General features: G+C 38.1%; 1 protein-coding gene across 1 annotated transcript in view; it reads right to left on the bottom strand.

Annotated features, from left to right (window-relative positions):
- Window positions 1–11,834, bottom strand: part of LOC143385432 (phospholipid-transporting ATPase ABCA3-like) — a 129,058-nt gene extending 117,224 nt beyond the window's left edge. Inside the window, exons 1-2 of the mRNA XM_076840922.2 lie at window positions 11,775–11,834; window positions 11,003–11,255 (exon numbers count right to left, since the gene is read on the bottom strand). Coding sequence (XP_076697037.1) covers window positions 11,003–11,255; window positions 11,775–11,834 — 313 coding nt within the window. The remainder of the gene's footprint in view (window positions 1–11,002; window positions 11,256–11,774) is intronic.
- Between the last annotated feature and the right edge of the window lie 3,136 nt (window positions 11,835–14,970).

The raw sequence follows: 14,970 nt of genomic DNA, 5'->3' as shown, positions 1-14,970 counted from the left end.
CCTCCCTGGCTGGGTATGAGGCGCTCAGTCACTTTTAATGTGGCAGAGCTTTCCCCACTCTTCTTGGGTTCAAGAGCTTGTCCGTGTTGAGGCATGTCTCACCACTGCACCAAAGATCCAATCAACGCACCTAACCTTGCAACACTGCCCCCCTTGTCCTTCATTAGATGGGATTTTCCCCAGAATTCTTTGTTCCCCAATAAAAGCCTCTCCCTAGCATATTCTCTCTCTCTCTCTCTCTCTCTCTCTCTCTCTCTCACTAGCCTCTTCAGTAAAACCTCACTGCCCCCCTGGAGAGCTTGAGGCTGAGGGTTTGAGGAGCCATCCCGGAGCTGGTTTAAAGGTAAAATGGTGTCTGTGTATTTAATTTAAACTCTCTGAGGATTTTCCCACGTGAACGAACACTTCACACTATGAGCACTGCGCAGACTGAAATATGCCATATTTTTTTTATCCATTCATCCACTAGGGGGCATCTAGGTTGGCTCCACAATTTAGCTATTGTGAATTGTGCTGCTATAAACATTGATGTGGCTGTGTCCTTGTAGTATGCTGTTCTTAAGTCCTTTGGGGATAGTCCAAGGAGAGGAATAGCTGGGTCAAATTGTGGTTCCATTCCCAGATTTCCAAGGAATCTCCATACTGCTTTCCATTTGGGCTGTACCAATTTGCAGTCTCACTAGCAATGTATGAGTGTACCTTTTCCCTCACATCCTCGCCAACACTTATTGTAGTTTATCTTCATGATAGCTGCCATTCTGATTGGGGTAAGATGATATCTTAGAGTAGTTCTGATTTGCATTTCTATTGTTAGACATGATGAACATTTTTTCATATATTTGTTGATTGACTGTATATCCTCTTCTGAGAAGTGTCTGTTCAGGTCCTTGGCCTATTTGTTGACTGGGTTATTTTTTTTTTAGTGCTTAGCTTTTTGAGGTCTTTATGTACCCTAGATATTAGTGCTCTATCTGGTATGTGAGGGGTAAAAATTTGCTCCCAGGATGTCAGCTCTCTGTTCACCTCACAGATTGTTTCTTTTGCTGGGAAGAAATTTTTAGTTTAATTTCATCCCATTTATTCATTCTTGGATTTAATTCTTTCACTATTGGAGTCTTATTAAGAAATTTGGAACCTAATCCCACATCATGAAGATTAGGGCCTAATTTTTCTTCTATTAGATGCAGAATCTCTGGTTTAATTCATAGGTCCTTGATCCATTTTGAGTTAAGTTTTGTGCATGCTAAGAGATAGGAATTCAATTTCATTTTGTTGTATAAGGATTTCGAGTTTTCCCAGCACCATTTGTTGAAGAGGCTATCTTTTCTCCAGTGCATGTTTTTGGCAACTTTGTCTAATATAATTGTAATTTTGTGGGTTAGTCTCTGTGTCCTCTATTCTGTACCATTGGTCTACCAGTATCTTTTGGTGCCAATACCATCTTGTTTTTGTTACTATTGCTCTGTAGTATAGTTTAAGGTCTTGTATAGTGATGACACCTGCTTCACTCTTCCTGATAAGGATTGCTTTAGCTATTCTGGGTCTCTTATTTTTCCAGATAAATTTCATGATTGCCTTTTCTATTTCTATGAGGAATGCCATTGGGATTTGATCAGAATGCATTAAATATATACAGTGTTTTTGGTATGGTCATTTGATAATATTAATTCTGCCTAGCCAAGAGCAAGGTAGATCTTTCCATCTTCTAAGATCTTCTTTTGATTTCCTTCTTTAGGGTTGTGTAGTTTTCATTGTATAGATCTTTCACCTCTTTAGTTAAGTTGATTCCCAAGGATCTTTTTAATTTTTTTTTTTGAGGTTATTGTGAATGCGATAGTTTTCCTCATTTCCTTCTCAGAGGCTTTATCACTGATATACAGAAATGCCTTTGATTTATGGGTGTTGATTTTATATCCTGCTACTTTGCTGAATTCATTTACTAGTTTCAGAAGTTTTCTGATGTAGCTTTTTGAGTCTTCTAGGTATAGAGTCATATCATCAGCAAATAGTGCTAATTTAAGTTCTTCTTTTCCTATACATATCCCTTTAATTTCTTTCCTCTAATTGCTCTGGCCAGTGTTTCAAGAACTATGTTGAATAGAAGTGGAGAAAGAGGGCATCGCTGTCTTGTTACAGATTTTAGAGGGAATGATGTTGGCCTGAGGCTTAGCCTAGATAGCCTTTACAATGTTCAGATACGTTCCTATTATCCCTAGTTTTTCTAGTGTTTTGAATATAAAAGTTTGCTGTATTTTGTCAAATGCTTTTTCTATGTCTATTGAGATGATCATATGATTCTTATCTTTAAGTCTATTGATGTGATGAATTACATTTATTGATTTCCATATGTTGAACCAGCCTTGCATCCCGGGGATGAATCCCACTTGATCATGGTGCACAATCTTTTTGATATGTTTTTTTATCCGATTTGCCAGAATTTTATTGAGAATTTTTGCCTCTATGTTCATTAGAGATATTGTTCTGAAGTTTTCTTTCTTTGATGTGTCTTTGCCTGTTTGGGGATCAGGGTGATATTGGCCTCATGGAATGAATTTGGAATTACTGCCTCTTTTTCTATATCCTGAAATAAATTGAAGAGTATTGGCATTAGTTCTTTTTTAAAGGTCTTGTAGAACCCAGCTGTGTATCCATCTTGCCCTGGACTTTTCTTTGTTGGTAATCTTTTGATGGCATCTTCTATTTCCTCACTTTATATTGGTCTGTTTAGTTTGTGTATGTCATCCTGACTCAATCTGGGCAAATCGTATGACGTAAGAAATTTGTTGATGCCTTCAATGTAAGATTTCAAAATAATTTTTAATTATTCTCTGTATTTCTGTAGTGTCTGTTGTGGTATTACCTTTTTCACCATGTATGCTGGTAATTTGAGTTCTCTCTCTCCTTCTCTTCATTAGTGTGGCTAAGGGTCTGTCAATTTTATTTATTTTTTCAAAGAACCAAATTTTTCTTTTGTCAATTTTTTCAATTGTTTTGATTTCAGGTCTAATTTTAATTATTTCTTGCCTTCTACTGCTTTGCTGATGATTTGTTCTTCTTTTTATAGGGCTTTGAGATGTAGTATGAGGTCATATATTTGTTGGCTTTTTCTTCTTTTAAGGAATGAACTCCATGCAATGAAGTTTCCTCTTTGTACTGCTTTCATAGTGTCCCAGAGATTTCGATATGTTGTATCTATGTTCTCATTTACCTCTAAAAATTTTTAAATCTCCTCCTTGATGTCTTCTGTAACCCATTGTTCATTCAGTAGCATATTGTTTAGTCTCCAGGTGATGGAAAATTTTTTCTTTTTCTTTTGTCATTGATTTCCAATTCCAATCCATTATGATCTGATAAAATGCATGGTAGTATCTCTACTTTTTTGAATTTGCTAAGAGTTGCTTTGTGGTATAGTATATGGTCTATTTTAGAGAAGGATCCATGTGCTGCTGAGAAGAAAGTGTATCTGCTTGAAATATTCTATAATCGTCAGTTAAGTCTAAGTTATTGATTGTGTTATTATTGAGTTCTATAATTTCTTTATTCAAGTTTGTTTGGAAGATCTACCCAGTGGTGAGAGAGGTGTGTTAAAGTCATCCAAGATTATTATGTTGTGGTCAATTTGACTCTTGAGCTTGAGAAGAGTTTGTTTGATGAACATAGCTGCACCGTTGTTTGGGCCATATATATTTATGATCGTTGTGTCTTGTTGGTGTATGGCTCCCTTGAGCAGTATATAATGTCCATCTTTATCCTTTTTGATTAACTTTGGCTTGAAGTCTACTTTATTTGATATGAGAATGGAAACCTCTACTTGCTTCTGGAGTCCATGTGAGTGGTATGATTTTTCCCAATCTTTCACCTTCAATGTGTATGTCTTTTCCTATCAGATGAGTCTCCTGGAGGCAGCATATTGTTGGATCTTTTTAATCCAATCTGCTAGCCTATGACTTTTGATTGGCGAGTTTAAGCCATTAACATTTAGGGTAACTATTGAAACAGTTTGTATTTCCATATTTGTTTTTTTACTTGACTTGGTTTTCCTCTTTGATTAGTTTTTCCTTTACTGTACTACCTCCCACTGTTGATTTTCATTGTTATTTTTCATTTCCTCTTCATGTAATGTTTTGCCACGGATGATTTGAAGTGCCGGTTTTCTAGCTGCAAATTCTTTTAACTTTTCTTTATCATGGAAGGTTTTTATTTCATCTTCACATCTAAAGCTTAATTTTTCTGGATACAAGATTCTTGATTGGCACCCATTAACTTTCAGAATTTGATTTATGTTGTTCCAGGATCTTCTAGCTTTTAGGGTCTGTACTGAAAAATCTGCTGTTATCCTAGTTGGTTTTCCCCTATATGTAATCTGATTCCTTTCTCTTGTGGCTTTTAAAATTATCTCCTTATTCTGTATGTTGGGCATTTTCATTATAATGTGCCTTGGTGTAGATCTGTTGTGATTTTGTACATTTGGCATCCTGTAGGCTTCCAACTCATTCTTCATGTTTGGAAAGTTTTCTGATATTATTTCATTGAATAAATTGTTCATTCCTTTGGTTTGGAACTCTATGCCTTCCTCTATCCCAATAACTCTTAAATTTGGTCTTTTTATGCTATCCCATATTTCTTGAATGTTTTGCTCATGGTTTCTTATCATTTTTGTACAGTCTATGTTCTTTTCAAGATGATATAGTTTATCTTCGTTGTCTGATGTCCTATCTTCTAATTGGTCTACTCTGTTGGTGATGCTTTCATTTGAGTTTTTTATTTGGTTTATTATTTCTTTCATTTCAAGGATTTCTGGGTTTTTTTTTCTTTCTTTTTTCTTTTTCTTTTCTTTTCTTTTTAAAGAATCTATTTCCCTGTTGAGTTGATCTTTTGCTTCTTGGATTCGCTTATGTAGCTTACTGTCAAAGTGATCTTTCATTGCCTATATTTGTTCTCTTATGTCTCCCTTGAAATCCCAGAACATCTTAACCATGAATATATCCTGAAATCTTCTTTTTTTTCTGCTGCCAATACTTCCAATGATTTGTGTTGTTTTGATTTGTTTGTGGTACTTCCTTCCCTTATCTTTTCATGTTGCTCATGTGTCTTCCTTTCCAGCTCTGTGGATCTAGAGTGTTATTGTTTTTATCCTACAGATTTGTAATGCTTTCATAGGGTTCCAAGATCTCTCCTTTGTGGGGAAGGACAATGTTAACAGATCCCAATATCAACAATACACCACTTATGAACAAATTGTTGTTATTAAGACATTTACAATTTAGCCTCAATGTCCATAAATGTTGGATTCAATTATTATTTAAAATATAACCAGTAGTTTCATAAAAAGGTTTACAGTTTCTGGCAGTAGACAATGAATTGGGGTCAGGCATAGGATGATATGCTAAGGGGGAAAGATGTTAGGGTATAGAGTTAATATATCTTAGGAATTTTGAAGGAGAAATCTAATGAAGAAGGTTGGTAGCAGCGGAATAGACAGGAAGTAATTAGGGTAGACAAATACATGGGAAGCCAGTAGAGTACATAAAACAAACACACATATGTATTTAGAAAAATACAGGATGTAAAAATAATAAAATTTGAAGGTGAAATAAGAAAGATAAAAAATGGAAAGAAAAAATAGAAGAAAAAGAAAAAAGGGGGCTTGTGCAAGTCCTCTATATTATATTATTCAGGTGACTCAGTCCTCAAAGTCCTATTTCATGCAAAGTTCTTGGTTTCACATATGTTGGGGATGTGAGGGTAAGAGGATAGAGGGGTAAAAGAGAAAGAAGAAGGAAAAAATACTCTTAGAGATCCCTTTCTTTCCTGCTTCTCTTCTCATCCAGTAGGTAGGATTGTCTTTTTTAAGTTGGTGCCTCTGCCCTCAGAATGGTGTAGGTAACCAGGGTGAGAAGACTGGATCTGGTGTGGAGTGTCTAGAAACAGGGAGTGCCACCCACCAGTCTCAGCAGAGAAATTGCACTTCATGGGTCTTTTTTTGTGACCACTCATCTGACTTGAGCCCCCAGTATTGTCTGCCTCTCTTGCCTGGAGATTTCCCAGATCCTGGTCTCTGTTGTGCTCCAAACTTTAGTTCCCTCCCCTCTCTTACTTACCAGATTTCAATTGCGGAACCTCTCACCTCCAGGCTCACACCAGGTGCGCGACGCACTGCACTCATGTCCAACTGAGAGCTGTTTTTGTGTTGAGTGGCCACTGTGCCAAGTTATCGCCACTGGGTGGGGGGAATTGGAAACCAGGTACCTACTCAAATGGAGATCTGATCTAATAGCCACGCCCACCAAAAAATGGCAAGAAAGGTTTTCCAAGATGGAGTCAGTCTGCTTCCAGTGCTGGGATGTCTGGTGAGGTGGGGGGATCTGGGCAATGGCCTTGTGCTATGGATAGGTAGCAGCTGAATTACCTGTGTGGGAGTGGATCACAGTCTGAAGTTCTGCAGAGGTGCTGATAGGTGATTCTGCTAAGCCGCTTGTGAGCCATGCATGAGCTAGAACTGCAGTCTTTGGGTCCGGAGTCTGGAGACTAAATTTGAATGCAGAGGCTCTGATTTCTGCGTGGGTGGTCGCAGTGCTGGTGATTCCTGTATAAATCCGCTGTATAGGGGTCTTCTCACACTCTCTGAGATGTTGCATTCCATCTAGGTGAGACCTTGTGGAGAAGCTGCCTATCTGCTTTCTTGGTTTCATTCCACAGAGCAGTCAGAAACAGGACCTCCTCTATTCTGCCATCTTGGATCCTCCTTTAGTAGTCTTAATAAAGAAGCCAATGTGTGCTTCTATATGTTGGAGTGTTGGATCTATGTTTTCTTCTAGCAGATGCAGAGTTTAATTTCCAGATCTTTGATCCACTTTGAGCTGACTTTTATGCAGGGTGAGATATAGGAATCTAGTTTTATTCATTCTTCTAGTATGAATATCCAGTTTTCCCAGCACCATTTATTTAAAAGACTATCTTCTCCAGTGTATATTTCTTCTTTATTGTTTCCTGAAGTGTAAAGTTAGATTATTTGAGATCTTTCTTTGTATTTAGGCATTTTATTGCTATAAATTTTCTTCCCAGTATTGCTTTTGCTGAATGACATAGATTTTAGTAATATTTTCATTTTTATTCATATTTATATGCCTGTTTGATTTTCTCATTGACCCAGTTGTTGTTCAAGACTTTAATTTCCATGTATTTGTGAATTTTCCCATTTTCTTGCTGTTATTGATTCCTTTTTTCCCCCATGCAGTGCTAGGGATTGAACCCAGGGCCTTGGATGTGTTCAACGTTTTACCTCTGGGTTACATTCCAGCCCATGGATACTGATTTCTAGTTTTGTCACACTGTGGTCATAATCATACCGAGACATAATCACATCAACAAAATAAAATACTAAATAGCTTTTAAAGAGTATAAATTTATTTTTTACAGTTCTTGAGGAAAAAGAAGTCCAAGATCAAGGTGATTCAGAGCCTATTTCCTAATTCACAGTACCTTCTTCCTGTATCCTCAAATAATGGAAGGGGCAAACCAGATCTGTAATTAAGACACTTTTCTTATTTATAAAGGCCCTCATGATACTATCTCCTCCTCCCAAACTCCATCTATTAACCTTGGGATTAGAATTTAAATATATGAATTTTGTAGGGACACAAACATTTAGACCTTAGCCCTTGATTTTTACATTGAACCAAGCCAGTAGGAAATGGTCTCCTTCCTTTTTGGGCTCCTTTAGTACTATTACTTGCCTCCCCCATCATTTTTCAGATACAGAGCAATTAGAAGCCCAACCTACCATATAGCAGCTGGGAAATCCAGGATGTTAGGGGTGATTTTGAACTTCTTCCAGAAAGAAACTGAGAATTGGACATTTTTGCCTTTGGGCTTGCTCTGCATTGAACAAGGGAGACAGCAATTAGGAATTATTCACACACTCATAATCTCTTTATGTTCCATAGTCCTGAGGGACTCCCTCCTAGAGACAGGTGATTTATGAGGCAGTCCCTCTAGGAGGAGCCATAATAGTTATGGTGCCCAAATTGGGACAAATTTCTTCACGGTGAACCTAGAGACTTGGTTTTTGTTTTTGTTTTGTTTTTTTGTTTTGTTTTTTTGTTTTTTTACTGGAATGAATCATGAGGAGAAGGTATAGAAAGTGCCCTCGTGGTTGTTCAGGCTTTCAGAGGATTACTAATTTCCTGCCCCATAAGCTAGCTCCCAGATTTAGGCTAGTAAGAAGGCAAACCCATGGGCAGCAATTGAAAAGGATACAAACTCCTTCCAGAAAAAAAAAAAACTGGAAGCTAGGAATTTTGGGCTAGTTGCTCTATGCTGAGCCAAGAGTATTAGTCTGGAAACTGTTCAAGTACCCAATTAAAATTGTTTCTTTGTTCTCTCTAGTCATTGGGCACTTAAAAATATCAGGTTCCATTAGCTCTCAGAGCTAGGTGATTTAGAACCTAATTATTTGGGAAGGAAACTTTGTTGGGAGATTATTGTTAGTTTTTGTTGTCTCAACACTTTGAATATCCTGGCTTGCAAAGTTTCTTCTCAGAAGTCTGCTGACAGTCTTATGGAAGTTCCCTTACATGTGTTGAGTCTCTTATTCTTGGCTGCTTTTAAGATTCTGTCTTTGACTTTGACAATTGATCATATTGTGCCTTAAAGTATTCTTCTTTGAGTTGACCTTTGAGCTTTAAGAATATAGATGTCTATATCTCTCCCAAGATTCTGAAAGTTTTCAGACAGTATGTCCCCACTTCTCTTCCTCATGGTATATAATTTATATATTCATACAATCAATTGTGTCCTATAGGACACTTATGCCTTCTTTACTCTTTTTCATCTTTTTTTCTTTTTGCTCCTCTAATTGGCTAAGTAAAATTTATGTCTTCAAGTTCACTGATTCTTTTTTGCATGCTTGAGTCTGCTATTGAAGCTACTGAATTTTTCAGATATGTCATTGTTTTCTTCAACTCAAAATGTTTTGTTAGGTTTTTCTTTATGGTTTCCATTTCTTTATTAAACTTTTAATTTTGTTCCTGCATTGCTTTTGTAATTTTATTTAGTTGTCTATCTGTGTTATTTTGCATCTTCCTGAGCTTCTTTGAGGTGGATATTTTGAGTCTTCTAAGGCAATTTGTAGATTTCCATTTATTTGGGTCAGTTGCTTCATTAGTTTCCTTCAGCAGTGCTATCTTCTTCATTCTTCATTATCCATGCAGTCTTGCATGAGTGTCTGTACTTTTGAATAAGCCAGTACCTCTTCCAGATTGATGGTACTGCCTCCAGGATCATGGGGATTGGGATTGGATCTAAGCATGGGGCTACTTCTGGATATGAAGTGAAGTCCACAGCTGGAAAGTCTTTTACCAGGAGCTCTAACAGGTATGGACTATCTTTTTTGGTATGTAAATCTGGTACTAGGATTAGGGTCTGCTTCAGGGTATAGATAATGGGCCTGTTTCGAGGTACACAGATGGGTGTGGCTTTCTCCAGGTCCCAGGAGGACTCAGCGATACTTCCTTGGTCTGTATTAAGATGAGTGGAAACATGTTGCAGGGTTGCTTCAGGTTCCAAAGCCAGAACTGGGGACACAGATGGCCATGTATCACTCTGTGTGTCCCTTTGCCACCAGCAGGACTGATCTCAGCCTGCTGTTGAGATGGACTACACCTGAGTCTAGAGCTACTTCAGAGTCTGCTGTTAGATCATTGTTGGCAGATCTGCTGTAACTTTCCCTGAGTCTAAAGGTGAGCAAGACTACTCTCGGTGTGCAGCTGTGATGGGCTGGAACAAAGTCTTGAGGCTGTTTCAAAGTCCACAAGTAGGACCATTATAAGCAAGCCTACATAAGGCACCCCTCCCTTGGGGTCCCTGTGCCACTGGCAGGACTGATATCACTGTAGAGAGGGGTTATACCCAACTCTTAGATGTATTTAGGCATCCACAACTGGTACCAAGATTGTCAAGCCTGCCCTAGGAACTCAAAATGTTTTCTCACCAAGTTCCTATGTTGCCAGAAAGCTGATCTCTGGTCACTGCTGAGAGGGGCTGAGCTAAGTCTCACAGCCATTTCTGGTCCACAGCCAGAACTAAGGTCAGCAGGTCTATCACTGGAGGTACAAGTGAGCACTGTTCATTCCAGGTCTCTGGGTGAATTCTTCTGAGAGCAAGATCAAGACAAACTAGGATATAGTAAAGGTCATGCCCAGATTTGAAGGCAGAGACATGGTTGTCAGGTCTGCCACCTAGGCATTGTTCATTCAAAATGGCTCTCCCAGGTCTTGGGCTCCACTGGGATTTCACAATATACTACTTGGATCCTAAAGCTCCCACAAAGGCACTTTTCCCCATGGATGGCTGCAAAATTATTGCCATGCATAGATACAAGCAGAGGACCTTCTATTCTACTATCTTGCTATTGCTATTCTGAATATAATCATAATTTTAAATGTATATAACAGTAAATACAAACACTCATGGAAAGCATATGACAAGACTCGAGGGAGGTTAAACAAATTCTGACAGTATTTTTAACTGCAGAAATTGGATGTGAAGAGAAGATGAAGGGTAAGGAGATAAGCATTTCTTTTTTATATAATTTAATATTGTTTCAATTTTTTCAAATGTATTATATAGTATGCTTAAGTAATATTTTAATGAAATGTTGAAAAGTCATGACCTTGAGAAAATTTCAGTACCCAGGAAAATGTACCTGATATTAAGACTTTGTGTAAGACTTTGTGTGCCCATGACACCAAATCCAAAGATCCAATGTTTACCCAAGGTTAAGAAGCATAATTACTGACAAACAATATTTAGAATTATAGAACAAGAAAGTAACTCAGACATCTAAGCTTAAATATTATGTTTTGATAATGATTACATTAAGAATACATTCAATATTATTTGATAAAACCCACATTGTTATATTTAGGCATAAATAATGAAAGTCAATGAAATTTGACAATACATCCTGCAGAAAACCTTGCAGGCATTAGAAATTTCTAACCTTTAAAATCGAAGTTTAAATCCTCTTTCACCATCTCAGTAATACGTTTTGCTACATCACTTTCAGAAGGCACATAAACCAATTCAAATGTCAAGTTAGGTATTTCAAGAAAAGAAGGAAGCGTCAGGGGAAGAGAATCAAAAGTGGAAGAATTATAAAACTTCTTTTCACTATAATTTCGAACAGTCAAAGTCCATAAAAAGAACAGAAATACCAAGAGCATTTCCAAAATCAAACTACTCATCTCCCGCATCTGTAAGAGAAACAAAAAAACTATGTTAATTGGCGTGTGTGTGTGTGTGTGTGTGTGTGTGTGTGTGTGTTTCACTCTAGGGCTTACAAACCTAAATTATCCTGCTTCTTCTATAATAAGAATGGTTTCCTGGATTGTCTTTTCTACATTTTATTATTCATTCTATTGATTCGCCCTATGGGTATTCTTCAGATTTAGAAGGGCTACCCCAAGCCTTGGAGCATAAGAAAAAAAAAAAACTAAAATGAAACAAAGGAGCTGTTAAGAAATTTCCCATTTGTCTTCACTAACCTTTACATACATTTTTCACAGAGACTTCCACTTACCTTTTTTTTTTTTTAAAGAGAGAGTGAGAAATGGAGGGAGAGAGAGAGAGAGAGAATTTTTTTTAATATTTTATTTTTTAGTTTTCGGCGGACACAACATCTTTGTATGTGGTGCTGAGGATCGAACCCGGGCCGCACGCATGCCAGGCGAGCGCGCCACCACTTGAGCCACATCCCCAGCCCTTCCACTTACCTTTAAGTGGAAATTTTTCCAGAGGAGGACTGAAAACTGCCTGAGCCATAGTGAATCCATTTTATCACAAAGAATGGAAGCTCAATTCTTACGAAGTAAAAACCTAAAATAATTAAGGTAACCTGCCAAAATATTAAATTTCATCAAATAAAGAATTACTTCATTGTTCTAGTTTTATTTTATCAATCTTGAAAAATAACTACATAAAAATTTTAAATACATATTTTCTCCTTATATATTTTATATCCTAATTAAATTCACATCCAATAGTCTTCTAATATGGAGATCCAACATGGCGGCGGGCAGGGAGGTATCAGGTCTCTGACCTCTTCAGCTGTGCGGGCATAGGGAGTCTTAAACTGTCTAAATGCTGTTTGCTCAGGATCACTAGGCAATGCTGAGCTAATGTGGATCTGGGGCAAATAGTCTGCGTCTCTCAGAACACACACTGAGCCTGGAGTGGCCAAATTCAGGTTCCCGTTTGCTGTGTCTCACAGACAAACCGCTGTGACTCAGCACTAAACGCTCCCACTGAAACAACTTGTCGGTCCCTCCTGATCCTGCAGAAGTTAATAGCAACCAAGCCTTCATAGGTAGTGGCCACAGGATTGAGATGGGGCTTGGGAGAGCCAGTCAGGACCCATCCGTTGCTTCGGTCACCCGGCAAAGGGAACGAACTGCTGCCATTCGCATGGGATACCACCATGGCAGAGAATTGACGTCACAAGAATGCGGCAGAGGAGATAACTTCATTGAAACCAGCGGCGGCAGGTGTGTAACCCCCCTATGTCCCCCTCTCCACATAGCAGGGAAACCTCAAGGGCCCCTCCCAGCTCTCCTGTGAGCGCGATAGTCAGACCAAGGGATTCAGGAGCGGCGCGGGACCCCCAGCTACCGCTCCCACCAGCGCTGACAACTGAGGTCTCTTGCATCAGCTACCGGAGGGCAAGCAAAATACGCTGAGGGTTCTCAGCCCCAATCTCCACAACGTTAGGGTCTGAGGAATGGCAAACAGGGAGAGTGTGCCCAGTCGTTCAAGAAAATAGGGCTCCCTAGAGCAGCAGACCTGGCATGTAGCCAGTACTGTGGTGAGCGTCACCTGTGAGCAGGGCCTGGCTGGAGGAAAAGTGGGGAAGTGACTAGACACAAGAAAAGGCCCGAGGCAATCAGGATTGGACAGCCGCCCACCCGGGGAGAAGGAGCTGCTGCACAGTGATTGGTTCCCGCATATTGAGAGGAGAAGCTTGGCCCGGTGGGCACAGCTCCACCTACTGGAAGAGAAATTAATCGAACTCTAAGACTGCATTTTTAATTTTTTTTTGTTTTTTTAATTTTAATTTTAATTTTTTAAAATTTTTTATTTTTTTGTTTTTTTAGTATTTTTTTAAATTTTTTCTTTTTATATTTTCTATTTTTTCTTTTGTCTTTTTATTTCTTTTCAATTTCCTTATTCCCCTTTCCTTAAATTCTACCTGTTTACTCTCATTCTCTTTAGTGACTTCTTCCCTTCCCTTCTAACACCTTTCCTCCCAAGCATCACAATGCTGTTAATGTGTAATTTACTAAATATGTATAGGTCAATGTTCCGAGAGGCATTATATAATGCTGCCAAGTCCCTAGCTTCCCCCAAATACTCCAGACCATTCTCCTGTTAATATCCCTCTTCAGTAGAGCAACCTTCCAAGGCTGCCAAAAGATGCCAACCTCAATACCATCACATCATTCGACCTAAATATAAGTCCCAAGATCAAACCGCAGAATGCTATATGCCATTGGAATCCATACACAGTTTAGGAAACAAATGAATCTTCATTAAAGTGCAAAAAAACTCATCATCTCTAGTCATAGTCTCCCATCACAAAAGAGAGACCCCAGAGACACACAAAACCAAATAAATTTATAGGAGTAAACAGTAACTCAGCAGTCAAACAGAACAAGAAGTAACATGAGCAGCATGAAAAAGCAAGGAAGAAAAGTAGAACAAACAATGCAGGACAGCCTAAATATTCAGGAGGACCTAGAGGCATAAGAAATATGGTCAAATAAAGAACTCAAGGAATACCTTAGACAGATGGATGGAACCTTAAAGAGGATACGAGACAGCAAATTCAAACAGTGAAAGAACACATTGAAAATGAATTACATAAACAGATAAAAGAAGAAGTTAAGCATCTTTATCAGGAGATAGAGATAATAAAAAAATCAAACAATAATTCTAGAAATGAAGGAAATTATAAACCAAATTAAAAACTCAAATGAGAGTATTACTAACAGAGTGGAGAAAGTAGAAGCCAGAATGTCAGATAACGAAGACAAAATATATCATCTTGAAAAGAGTCTAGCCAACTCAGAAAGGCTGGTAAAAAATCATGAGAAAAACATCCAACAGATATGGGATAACATAAAAAAACCAAACTTAAGAGTCATCGGGATAGAGGAAGGTACAGAGGTTCAAACCAAGGGAATGAACAACCTGTTGAATGAAATAATTATAGAAAACTTTCCGGGTATAAAAAAGGAAATGGATGTACAAATTGTAGATGCATACAGGACACGGAGCATACAAAATCACAGTAGACCAACACCAAGACATATTGTTATAAAGATATCCAATCTACAGAACAAAGAGAAAATATTAAAAGCTACAAGAGAAAGGAGGCAGATTACATTCAAGGGTAAACCAACAAGGTTAACAATGGATTTTTTATCACAGACACTGAAAGCGAGAAGATCCTGGAACAAAGTATTTCAAGCCCTGAAAGACAATGGATGGCAACCAAGAATTTTGTATCCAGCAAAATTAAGCTTCAGGTACGACAATGAAATAAAAATCTTTCAGGATAAACAAAAGTTAAAAGAATTTGCAGCCAGAAAACCAGCATTGCAAAGCATCTTGAGCAAAACACTACACGAGGAAGAAATGAAAAACAATAACCAAAACCAACAGTGGGAAGTACCTCAGTAAAGCCAGAGGGCAGGGGGAAAGCTAATCATGGAGAAACAAACTAAATTAAAAAAAAAAAGATAAATGATCAAACATGGCTGGAAGTAAAAACCATATATCAATAGTAACTCTAAACGTAAATGGCTTAAACTCACCAATAAAGCGACACAGGTTGGTATCATGGATTAAAAAAACAAACCCAACAATATGCTGCCTCCAGGAGACACATTTGATTGGAAAAGACATACACAG

The sequence above is a fragment of the Callospermophilus lateralis genome, chromosome 19, assembly GCF_048772815.1.
Source record: "Callospermophilus lateralis isolate mCalLat2 chromosome 19, mCalLat2.hap1, whole genome shotgun sequence".
NCBI classification, from domain to species: Eukaryota; Metazoa; Chordata; class Mammalia; order Rodentia; family Sciuridae; genus Callospermophilus; species Callospermophilus lateralis.
Note: the sequence above shows the minus strand (reverse complement) of the source record. Positions and strands in the feature narration are given on the sequence as shown.